At 51.6% G+C, this 12532-nt stretch overlaps 3 protein-coding genes across 3 annotated transcripts; 2 read left to right on the forward strand and 1 right to left on the reverse strand.

The window, feature by feature from the left end:
• Positions 1-926: 926 nt before the first annotated feature.
• ISF_09154 (Zinc finger, C2H2) lies at positions 927-3217 on the forward strand (the record flags this gene model as incomplete). The annotated part of the gene is made up of 4 exons (XM_018852757.1): positions 927-1411; positions 1463-2050; positions 2136-2422; positions 2481-3217. 4 exons carry the CDS (start codon positions 927-929, stop codon positions 3215-3217), a joined length of 2097 nt encoding a protein of 698 aa, XP_018700071.1.
• Positions 3218-3399: 182 nt separating this feature from the next.
• Positions 3400-4731, reverse strand: ISF_09155 (integral membrane protein; the record flags this gene model as incomplete). The annotated part of the gene is made up of 3 exons (XM_018852758.1): positions 3400-4022; positions 4084-4393; positions 4561-4731. 3 exons carry the CDS (start codon positions 4729-4731, stop codon positions 3400-3402), a joined length of 1104 nt encoding a protein of 367 aa, XP_018700072.1.
• A 2879-nt stretch (positions 4732-7610) lies between these two features.
• Positions 7611-8283, forward strand: ISF_09156 (hypothetical protein; the record flags this gene model as incomplete). The annotated part of the gene is made up of 2 exons (XM_018852759.1): positions 7611-7726; positions 7782-8283. The coding sequence occupies 2 exons, from the start codon at positions 7611-7613 to the stop codon at positions 8281-8283; spliced, it is 618 nt and encodes a 205-aa protein (XP_018700073.1).
• Positions 8284-12532: the final 4249 nt, after the last annotated feature.

Genomic DNA, 12532 nt, shown 5'->3' on the forward strand with positions numbered 1-12532 from the left:
ATGTGGTTGAACTTGCTTGCAGGTGAGGCAGCCCGTGCGGACCTTTTTGTTGCCCTTGCGACCAGATGACTTTGGCACGAGCGAGACTGGCCCAGAGCTCATTCTTCACAGTGGTCAGGATTGCGTTATGAAAGCGCGGCGAAATGGATGACAATAATAAAGGCAACGAAGGTTGAAGAAATGAATCTGGATTCTGCTGACGAATACACTAAGAATAATAAGACAAAGTCGGCGCGAAATTAGGCTCAACGGCGCTGCAGCTACCCTGTAACAATGCGCAACCAGCAGCTAGGCAATAAGTATAAGCCACGGTACTAAGAAGACTGAGAGACTTCCAATCACCATCAGTAGACCCCTTCAGAAAATACCGCGTCGAGTTGTCCATTTATTTTTGTGCTGACTCACACCTGCTCTATCGGAAGTCCCATAGATCCCCTGTCCTTGCGATGGTTCTCGATACCCATGCTGGCTGGAACTCGCTCATTGCAAATCGAGAGGGCACTAATAAAGGAGACACTGCATGCTGTGATCATGCGTCGTGGGAATCGGGGCTGTCTCCTCACTCGCCCGACTGGTTACAGACGCCTCGGTTGGGAAGCCAATCAAGCAACTTTAGCACGACTAGATCTGCGGGGGTGCCTTTTTTACTATGAACGGTTGCCTGGTGTGCCTGGTGTGCCTGGTGACGACAGCCTTGTCCATGAAGCGACGGCCATCACGAACGAATCACAGCCACCCAACGGCATGACCGACTCCAGTTAGCCTCACCGCCCACATGGTGTCCTGCCAGGGAATATGGCGTCCAGAGATTGTAGATGCCATTATGACCGTTTTTCTTTTAATCCGAGAAGAAATAAATAGTATCTACAAGTCCTTTCGTGACACCTCGGGCCCCTAACACAACGTCGTCCATCACCACAACAGCAATGGAAGCCTGGACTCACCACAGCGACACTGGCCCTGCGCCCCGAGCCACGGAATCTCCAAAACCAGAAGCTGCCTTTCGCAAGCGTTTCCCGGAGACCTTTCGCTTCGCTCCGAGCTCGCTGCGCCGCCACTCGCGCGCGCAGTCCATGTGCAGCACTGCATCCGTATCCTCGGCGCCCTTCTTCGACTCGGACACGACATATTCTGCGTCGACTGTCGCAAGCCCAATCAGCACCGTACACGAGAGCGAAATCGAGGATCACCTGCTCTGCCCTCCGTCTTTCGACCGTCCGAGCTCCCGGGTGGCCGAAAGAGAAAGACGGCGCCACCATTTTGCGTCTTTTGATTCCGGATCGACGTGGGTTGGTGACAGGGAGGACGAGTTCGACCAAGACAAGCTCGGCAAGACAATGCAATCCGCCTTGACGACGTCGATGTCACCGAAAGCCATTTTACACGAAAGCGACAAAAACGATCTCGAGAGGTGAGCACTGCGGGTTGTTATTAATGGCCATGTTGCTAAAGATATCCCCAGCCCGGTGACTGCCCAGCATATAAGTGACGACGATGCCTCCATGTCCGGAAATGCCGAGGGCTGTGAACAAGACGATACTGCTAGTCCCCAAACAATGAGCTGCGGCGCAAGCTCTATTCTTAGCGATGAGGCGCCTGGGAGTGATGCTGATACGCTGGTCACCTACACTCTGCAGTTGGTGTATGGCGTAGACGCGCCGGAGCAGGGGCCACAGATCAGCAGTCTGCGACGCCTGTCTGCAAGATATATTCGTGACCTGGGCGAAGCTGTTTGGCAATCCCCGACCGAGGATGGTGAGCAGTTCAGCTCACAACGCAACTCGTGTGCCAGCAACAACTCATCACCTGCGGATCACAACGCCCGCCGCAGCTCGCAGTCGGGATCATCACAGTCCGGCTCCTCCAAGCGCAAGCAGGACGACAGCCCGGACGATGGCCAAGGAGACGGCCAGGGAGGCGCCGGCTTCCTGCCGGCCAAGAAGGCCCGACAGAGCTTCCGAGACGATGGACACTTGCGACTCAGCTGCCCTTTCCGCAAGCGCAACCCGCAGCGCTTCAACGTCCGCGATCACCACAGCTGCGCCATGACGTACTTTCCGAAATTTGCAGAATTAAGGCAGGCCGAGCCCAGCCCCAAATCAGTGATGTCTATTTTACTAAAACTTTTCTGTTAGGCAGCACATTGTCAAGCAGCACAAGCGCGACGACCCGTCTGCGTTTCTGTGCGATCGATGCAATCGTGACTTTTACTCCCGCAAGGAGCTTCGCGACCATCAAAGACTACCCAAAGAACTCATGTGTGATCTTGCCGATCACGATCCAGAGTCAGGCATAGACGGGCCGACATGCAACAAGCTGCTGAGTCGCAAGCGGGCCAGCGGCACGTCGCCAGTCGTGCAATGGAGGGAGATCTGGAACCTACTATTCCCCGACGACGACGACCATGCCATCCAACCATTTCGTTAGTTCTATTCAGCCGGGTCAGGGAGTTGAAGCAGCATGCTAACCCATTTCAATAGTTTTTATTCCCGTGATTGAGCACTTTGAGCTGGCGTCGCGGTTTCAGGCCTCGCTTGCCATGCTGCGACTGTCGCTGCGAGACAAGATCTCCAACCAACCTACGCTCGACACAATCTGCGGGCAAGTGCACCAGTGCTTCGCCGAGACGGTCGAGCAGTGTCTCCGCACCGCTCAGGGCCTTCAATACGTGAACCGTAGCAACAAAAAGGGCGAGCTGAGCCGGACGGCGCAACAACAGCAAGCAGCAGCCCGGGGAGGAGTCGGCGGCAGTGTTGCAAGCCAGCACCAGCAAGCGATCACCAAGTTCCATCCGCGGCCCGACTCCGGCATCGTTCTAGACGACGGCTCCGAGGAGACCGGCAGCGTCACCAGCAGCGGCATTCGCTGCGCGGACGGGGATGCCGCTGGCGGCTGGCATATCCTTCCCCACGCCGGCGGCAGCGACCAGCACGGCAGTGGCTTCGTCTTCGGAGACGGCTCCAGCACACCGGCTCTGTCCCTGCAGACGCCGACATCCGCATTCAACCCCGAGATACTCCCTACAGTCCCTCAACTATTGCCTCATGGCCACCACCCCGTGGGGTCGGAGCCGCAGACGGACTTTGCCCATCTGTGGACAGACGATATGCTGTACAACATGGCCGCGGTGCCCAACGTGGCACAGCGGTACAGAAGATGGGACGACACACCGTCGCAGACGTCATTTCACGAATCAACGACACCAAACTTGTTTTAGCACAGCGAATGGAAACAACTGAGGGCTCAGTTCTGCCCTCCCTGGACATACATAGAATACAACAGATACAGATAAAGGAACTACAACGCCTTGTAAATGCGAGAAACACTATTTTCATGCCGTCGTCAAGCGCTCTGTCTTTTAAACAAAATGTCAATATTTCCACGCCCTGGCGTCCCGTTTTATGGGTGGCCGCCTCGCGGCTCGATGGGCGGCACCGCCGAGTTTGGCCTGGTATCCCGCCGGACGTCATACATGATCTCGACCCTGACGCCATTTTTATGTTCAAAGAGCCAGTCCACGCTATCGCTGCGCGGTCTCACCCTCTCGACCGTCGTCTTGGTCTGGATGGAGAGGTGCGCCATGGCGCGGAGCTCGGCCAGCTCCGCCCACCCCTCCTCGTTCTTGTCCGTGTCGGCATCCGAAGTGAGCCGCGCGCTGCCCTTCCGCGAGCTCCGCGACTGCTGCTCACGCTGCTGTTGCCAAGACGACGACGCCGTCACTCTCTTGGCCGCGCTGTGGAACCACGCGAGCAAGGTATGTAGCGTCGGGATGCCGCCGCAGACAATCATGAAGAACAGCTCGCCGGAGACCCAGACGAATATGTCGTACGTCGCCCACGTCTGGTTGGTGCGGTTGGCGAGCTCCGCGAGGTACTGCGTCTTGATGCCAGAGCAGATGGACGTCAGGATATTGAGGCCGAAGACGATGGTGAGCTGCGTCTTCTCGGTCGTCGTGTTGTTGAGCTGCCAGAAGATGGTGGCCGAGATGATGGCAAGGCTACCGTCCGTGAACGTGTTGAACGCTGGGAAGCTTGTCAGCGGGGATTTTTCCCGGCAGTGTCGGAAGACGGCATCAGCATTTACCTCCGGTAAACGTCCCGAAAGAAGACATGACGTGAGGGTCAATACACTCGCCCTCTACCCCCTGGTCCCAAAGCGCCGCGGCGGGCGCACATTGCGCAAATGTCAAAGTCGAACAGGCAATGGCGACGAGACTTGCCAGGGTCACTGGTACGATCCAGAGGAATACGCGCTGCCACCGCAGCTCAGTCAGTGGAATGATGGCGAGGAGCAGCGCCGCAACGGAAATCTTGCCTGCCGCCACCCCCATAATGCCAAACACCTGGCTCAGCCAACTCAGAAACAGCACGTCGGCGACGTTGTCAGGCCCCGTCTTGGCGACGTCAGTAAGCATTGATCCCCCTTTTTGCGCATACAGGGTCAGGACAATACTCCAGCCGACAAAACACAGCTACGCGATCAAGGCGGGCGCCCGACGATTAGCACTCGTAGAGGACATGATTTCCCCCCCTAGCGGTTGGGGGACTAACTGCTGCTTACCATGGTAAAGATCATGAAAATGTCGCCCCATCCAAACATGCGGTTGCGACTTCGGACGACGACGCGGAGAACGGCAGTGATGCCAGCCAGCGCTGCCAGCAACCACAAGATGCGAATAAGCGCGGGGCCTCGGTCTGGGACATGGTCGCCTCTGCGTTGGACACCACCCATATCGGGCGGCTTCTGGAGGGAGGCCAGCGCAGTTTCGTCGTGATCGGTGAGTCGCAGTCGTTTTGTATTACATGGCAAGCCGAGAATTCTCATTCACGCAGTTGCCAACGGGGGTGTTGAGCCTATATATTCTGCAGCGAAGGTGACGCAGGAGGAACGCCTCGCTTATAGGCCAGGGGGGCCCGCGACTAGAAAAGGAAACCCGACTCCGAACATTATAATCTACAACGTGCGATTCTGTACGGCCAACTACTGGTAAACATTGATTAGTTCCGGTCCACGGCGGTCCACCGATGAGACAATGGGGACAAGGTCATTCGTTGTCGCCTCCGACCATCCCTTGTTAGCCTCTGGGAATATGGGCTGGGGCTGGCGAGCCGTTCCGAGGGTGGAGGGGAGGGGCGGGAGGTGGCACAAGTTGCCAAGAGAGAACAGACGAGGCAATGCTGGACCTTGTTGTCTTTCTCGAGCGCTGGTTGTCTAATCGGCCTTGTCTGGTTACAGTAAGAGACGCAGCAAATCCCGAGTTTGGTCAGGGTGTGCGCGCAAGCAAGCGTCAGCTTGGTCTAAAGAAAGGCCAGCAATGTATCTCGTCTTGTTCTGGCAAGTTGAGGCGCGCAAAATTGCCCCCTGCTGTAAGCTTCTTTGGGATCCTGGGGCTCCAAGGTGTGTTGGGGGCGACGAGCTGTAGGAAGCGAAAATGAGTGTTCTGGTCATGATGGAAATGGAGAGACGGAATGATGATAAAACTCGGGATTGTCCGTTAGTCATAGTTTTCCTTCTGCTGACAAGGGGCTTGAAGACCAAAAGATCTCCTCCACCAAACCAACCCACTCCCACAAGCCTACGGAGTAGCATTGGTCATTAATTTACCCTTTTCCCGGCAGGATCCTGGTCGCTGGCCGCCCGGCATCCCTGTTGGCCTATTACAGAGTCTCTTGTCTCTTGGACATACTCCCTACCCTGGAGGCAAAGGATGATAATTAGATTGTAAGTTTCTCAACAGACAAAAAAACTTTTCTTAAAGATGCGCATGATTCTGACCCTACTGAAATTTCGGGTATATAGATCTGTATATCTTTTCTCCCTAAGATTTCCCCGCTCCTCTTGCTCTTCCCGATGGCGGGCAAAATCGGAGATCCGATTGGCTGGTTATAATCCAAACAAAACCAGTTCACCAGTCCTGTTATTGTCATGGTCAACGTCCGAGAATGGAATTATTTCAACTAGCGCAGACTTGTCACGGCTCGCAACAACTGCTACTCGATTAGAGCCCACAAGGTCCACTGCCCAGCTTGGCTGATATCTTGGAGACAGCGTTATAGACTCTGAGCTCTCCTGCGGACACCAAATCTTGACTTGGTGATTCTTGCCGCCTGAAGCAATGCAATTCCCTGCAGCATCGATGCAGGTAGTGCCGGGTAGGTGTGAATCAACAGAAGCAGTAAGACGGATCGTCGGCTCTAGTGACCATGTCGAAATATATCCAGTGGAATGTCGTGCAGTTCCGTCGTTGAAGAACTTCAGGAGCCAATAATGCTATCTGTATGTGTCTGACTTGCGAATAGGCACGATCTAATCTCGTCAGCTTGAGCAACCACTTTTCTTCCCGTAGTAGTGCCTACCCATCTTCGATATTCCAGAGCATGAGCATGCCCTTCTCGCCACCGGAAGCAACAATTCCTTTTTGACTGTGAACACCGAGACAACATATGGTACCTGCGTGGCCTCGTAATACCCTCTCACAGTGAAACCCGTTTTTGATATCCCACACGCCGGACAGTTCGGCCTGAACTGCCGGAGACAAGCAGATGTCGACTTTTGATCAACGCCAAGACATCTCAAAGCACCTTCGTGTGCACTAAGCTCTTGACTGCACTCGGACTTGTACAGACTCCAGACATTGATAACACCGTCTTTCGACGCAGATACGAGAGGATTCCCGTCTAACAGGAGCCAGGTATCGGATGGTAGCTTGGTGTCCCTTAAGCACATGCGTGCAAGTTCTGCTAGATTTCAGTAACTTCTCCAGATACATTTGAGGCAGATCGCTCAATACCTACCCTCCTTGCATGAGATTCCATATTCGTATTTCTAGAGAGTCACTACCGTCTCCGCTGGCGATTCGGCTACCGTCGCTCTCCAGTGCCCATACTGCCGAGGCATGACCTCGAAGAACCATTGTTTCCCTCATTCTCGATGTTGAGGACGTGTATCTCTCCATTATCCAGCGCGACAGACAAAGTTGGTTCTTTAAATCGCCACCGGCACCCTTCCCATTTCCTCGACAAGAGACACAACCCTGTTTGCGAACATTGCGCGCAGATAGTCGGGTGGGAAATGTAGCTGGCATCTCACCTGTAGTCATCGCGCACAGGAGCGAAAGCCGCGTCGCGAGCCAACTTCGCAGGTTCTCCAGTTGTGGGGACGACTGACACATGCATGACCTGAATGCCACTTGCATAGGTAAATTCATAGTCTGCCACCTCTTGCATGCCACTTGCAGACCACATGCATGTATTGATCATCGAATTTGCTGCAGCGCAGTTGCGTTTTATCTTTGTCTCCATCCCCTGCTCCGTCTGTGGCTTGAACTATGATGTTGTTTTCTCCGAGTTACGCTACGTTGCCGGCATGTCATGGATCAAACAGGATCAAGTGCACTGAAATGACGAGATAGATGAAAAAGCGTTTGTATGCGATTAGTTGAAGCCTTTGTTTGAGAACTTCTTCCAAAGTCCGGTTCTTGGCAACAGGCGAGCAACTATAAATACGGCACCCATCACTCAGCCAAACGCAACATTAAAAGAACTCCAATTCTTCATACAGTCACCCGTACAACCAAACACTTATCATATACATCTCAGTCTATATTGACAATGGCCGCTGCTGCAGTATACGACCCCACTGTTTACGACTCCCTCCCTTCTCTTGATGTCGCCTCTGACACCTTTGAGCTTCGCAACCCGCAGAGCATCATTGAGCAAGAAATTGCGTACGTCTATCTTCTGGCCCCACTTCCGTCTGTATCTATATTGATGGTTTCGAAGTCAACTGTTCTTGAAGCACAATGTCTACAATGAGCTCGCCATTTGCCTGCTTCATCGCCACTTTGACCTTTCCCCTTCTGAGAAGCTAGTCGAGCTGGGCGCCGTCTCTTCCCCGTGGCAGTACGCCCAATCTGACTCGGACGTGATCGGGGGCTCTGTTGAGCCCAGATCTTGGGTTTTTCGTCAGGGCCGCATGTTTCCTTTCGAATTTGGTTACAACGAAGGCTTGGCCCCTGTAGTTTATAAGCCGCTGCCTGAGAAGCCTGCCTTTTACGCGGAATTGAACGACTTGCTTCTCAAGCATGGATTGACCGACCTTCTTGGCCTTACTCTCAACATTCAGGATTCCACTACTGATACAGTAAAATTTGAGAAAACATTTGACCGGGCCAACGTTGTTTTTACCATTCAGCGCGGCGGTCAGGTGGAAGCCAAGGAGTCTGTTCCCGCACAGTGGGCTTATTCTGGCATAGGAGACTTCAGCGTGCCTGTCAAAAAGTAAGTTCTCATTACTGAACAGATCCCCGCTGCATCGCATGCCGAATAGCGTGTGGTGTTTGGTTCCTAAAAGGCAATGCTAATCGGTTGTGCAAGGCTTATTTGCTTCGTTGGCTGCATCTGCCGCCGCGGAAATTGATAAAGAGTACTTTGTCAGTGTTCTAGTCGGGAACAAAGATTCTTCTGCCACCTGCATCATTTCTCGAACCTGTATCGCATCAATTTGTGGCCTTGTTCCACCGAATTGGCGCATCTCGGCATGTTGGCGCTCCGCTGGTCACCTCAGTTATGTGATCTTACCTGTTTTTTTTTACAGAGTTATATGTAGCGCACAATCAACTCATTAACCTTGCCTTGTCTTTTCTGAGTCCATCACGAAATTGTCTCATTGACAATCATGACTTGGCTGAACTGAAAGCACAAACTACAATATGGTGGAGCAAACACGAACACCATTTCATTGGTGACTGGGTCCTCACTTTGGCTGTTCTCTCGAACTCAACTAGCTTAATATACTCGAAAAATCGAGCAATAGAAGCATGCTCAATCTGCTGTTTGAGGAAAATCAGTTTCCTCATCGAGTCGTTCAACAATGTACTACGCGTTGCTGACTGCACCAGCAGCAGAGCATGGGCTCTCGGCGCCACAACTTGACATCCATAGTTTGTCTCGACAGTTTGGGGCACATAATTCCGGTAGTACAGTAACGCTCCTCAAAGTCTCGTGACTTCATAACGCGCTCTCTACGCTCGTATAGGTTATTTCTAGTGTTTGATAGCTCAGGAGAGACCTTTTTTTTAGGCTGCTGTCACCTAGTTAGTGATTCGTCGACCCACTGGTGCAGGATCGCGCCTCGCAATACCCCGCGGATCCTTCCTATAACTGCCCTGGACTGTAGCAACATTATCGCCTTCTTACCAGAAAGGGCTCCTACAGCTAACTTTTTACAGGGAGGGTGTAGATACGTGACAGCTTCGTCATGTGTTGACACTGCGGAAAAGTTGGTGGTGCTGAGCATGAGTGGCCGACGCTAGTCCAGCGCTCCATATCTTCCCCCAATACCACTGCGACACGTCCGTCTTACGCCTGCTGGCAGAACTATAAAAAGGTCATTATTTCCCTTCCATATACACTATTCAGTTTTATTGGCATTCAGCCATCTTTCTGTTATCTCAACTGCCTGCAGAAACCGTTAGGAAACATAGCCATGGCAACTATCATCCAGCCTCTGCACACGACTCACCAGCCTCAGGTATTGAGAGCTTCGGCGATCCCATCAGTTAATCATTTCATTATAACATCTATTTGTACGAGTGGAAATTCCATTTTTATTGCAACTGATTTTGGGGCTGTTTATAAGGCCGATTTAGAAGCTAGATCGGTTCACAAGATAGCACAAGTGGGAAGTGGTTGGAAAATTATCTGTCGAGATAAGCTTGCAGTCTTAAGCAGCTTGAATGGCGAAATTCACTTGCTCGATTCTCAGTCTGGGTATGTGATCCGACGGTCATTGGAACTGTTTCTGCTAACACAATTGCTTAGAGCTGTATTGCAAACGATCAAAGCCCATGACGCTGGTGTACGATGTCTAGAGTTTCTAGATGATCGGGCCATTATATCCGGGTCTAAAGACAGGTCTCTTCGTATATGGGCATTGGAGAATGACTTTCTCGAGCGACGAAAGACTCTCACAGGCCATACTGCAGAGATTCGCTGCCTCATCGCTGATGGCAGCCTCATCATATCTGGCAGTCTCGATAACAACGCTCGCGTATGGAATGCGGAGACTGGAGAATGCACCCATGTTCTGGAGGGTCACACATCTGGTATTCATTTTGTAAAGAAAGATGGAAATCGAGCTGTTACGAGTGCTGAGGACGGCCACATACGAGTTTGGAATTTGACTACCGGGTTTGTGTTTGCCTTGATGGAGCTTGGACGCTATCTTCGCTAATTCACATCACTAGGCTCTGTGAAGCTGTTTTGGACGGATATGGACCCAACCAAGTTCGGGTAGCTCCTGTCTATCTAGTCCGAGATACCCTTTTCGCAGGGACAAAGAATGGATCCGTTCAATCATGGAATCTCAATACACTTCCACCTGTTGGTAGTGTGCTCACCGCAGCCCTTGAGAACCTCCCAGTGGACTTGGCAGTCTCCGGGTCGACGTTGGTCTACGGCACTGTTGCTGGGGCCGTTTATGTCCTGAGTATTACATCTGGAGAGTTTGCCAGGTATTGGGAAGGAGAGATCCGGGCAAGAAACATATTCAGAGTAGGCTTTTCTGGAGAGAAGAGGCCTGTAGCAGTATACCTACAAGGTGGATCTATCCATGTAGCTATTTTCTAGACCTATTACTTCGCAACGTATCAATAGCCACACATTCCCTGTTATAAAAAAAATACATATATATAATACTATTTTCTCTAATAGCCAGTTACTATCTCTTCTCTAGCCTTTAGGACTACCCTAACCTCTTGGCGAAGAAGCTCGGACAAGTGTGTTGTAGCTAGTCAAACCATGAAGCTATACAACTTTACCACCACTTTTACGAGGTCTTTAAGAAAGCAACACTACAGTTAACAGTTTGATGGTATACTTAAAGCCTGTATATAACGACGTATTGAGACTAGAAGTGCACTGTCAGCACTCTCGCCGTGATCCTGTCCGCCTAAAAAGCGACTGGAGAGGTCAAGCTTCGACTAACCAGAACACGTTAGAAGGGGTCCAACGCAGCAACTCCTATAACTATAGCTAGCACACAGCCGCATGCAGTTGGCACAGCCCCATGCAGCTGGCACGGAGCCCCATGCAGCTAGCATGCGGCCCACGCAGCAGCTCGTATAGAGCCTCTACAGTTGGCATAGAGTCCATGCAGCTGGCATAGAGCCGTACAGCCAGCACGGAGCCTACTGCAGCTCACATAGAGCCACACGTAAGCAGCTAGCATAAGCATATGCACCAAGCACAGAGCCCATGCAGCACAGCGGCAGCTAGCAGAGATCACGCAGGAAGTATGGACCGCAAAGCTATGAGCTCTCGTGTCAGTGCTTGTTCCTATCGAGGGCCTTTGCTATTGGAAAAACTATCGTGCCAATGACTTTTCAGTTTTTGAATAAATAGACTCTCTCTCTCTCTCTATCTAGAATGACACATTCCATCTTTACAGAGAGCATCTTGATAAAGACTTTTGGTGGTCAGCCTATCGAAGAATCAAGTACGTAAGTTGCTAGGAAAATAAGAAAATTATACTGTTGGCTTACTTATTATTGTAACAGAAACGTGCCACAATGAAGCTTTCAGTTAATATTGCCATTTCTCTTTGTGTGGCGATGCTGAGCCATGGAGCCCTGTCATCTGTCGAGTGTATCGACGGCTTGGCATGCGAACACACCTGTCACTGCTTTTGCCACGGCGGCTGGGGTCCGTACTGCTCGCTAAGCCCAACGTGCAACCAGGATCAATATAATGAGTGTATAAAAGGTTGCTCCTGCAGCGTGGCGGGATGTAATCCTAGAAGTCCAGCCTGCTGATATGCCAACGCAGGTTAGGGTGAGATATGGCTAGCAACTCATAGTAGCGTTGCGACGAGGAAAACAGAAGATACTGCTTGTGTTCGACGAATGTGCCAATATCATCCTTGTGTCATTATCCACTGACGAGAGCATGAGATTTCTTCTAATCTCAGCATTAGATCCGTTGCTTCAATGTTAGGACATGGACTTTGAACCTACAACCGCCGGGAATTTCGGTTCTGTCCCCCCCAGTGAATTCTTTTCCAGCCGGCTTGGTGGCCAGTTAGTGGCTTTTCACCCTTCATCAGCTTGGCCATTCATTATCCCGCGACCTGTCAGTTTTGGCCCAGCACGTTCTTGACCAGCTAAGTTACTCAGCCAGTCGTTTGCGGCTTTTCGATCATGCTATTGCCTGCGTACGCTCAACGGTCTACTTGCTGATCCTCTTGACCCGTTGCCGATTTTATCTGCGGGTCAACAGTATTGATATGTCCTGTAGACGTCCATAAAGTTCTATGTACTAGCCATCCCATTTCGCCAGTATCTATGCTTTGACCATCAAGCCATCCTATCAGAGAACACAATCAAGGTCATACGAAGCAATAGATGGGTACTTGTCGCGCAAGATTGGAGGTTTGCTCCGAATTTGGGTACACTAGAAGGGAGTAAATTTCGCAGCCAGATGATGGGAAAGAAACGAAAGCCACAAACGTGAACAGAAAACAAAACGAAAGCCCT

Source organism: Cordyceps fumosorosea, assembly GCF_001636725.1.
Source record: "Cordyceps fumosorosea ARSEF 2679 chromosome Unknown scaffold_42, whole genome shotgun sequence".
Lineage (NCBI taxonomy): Eukaryota > Fungi > Ascomycota > Sordariomycetes > Hypocreales > Cordycipitaceae > Cordyceps > Cordyceps fumosorosea.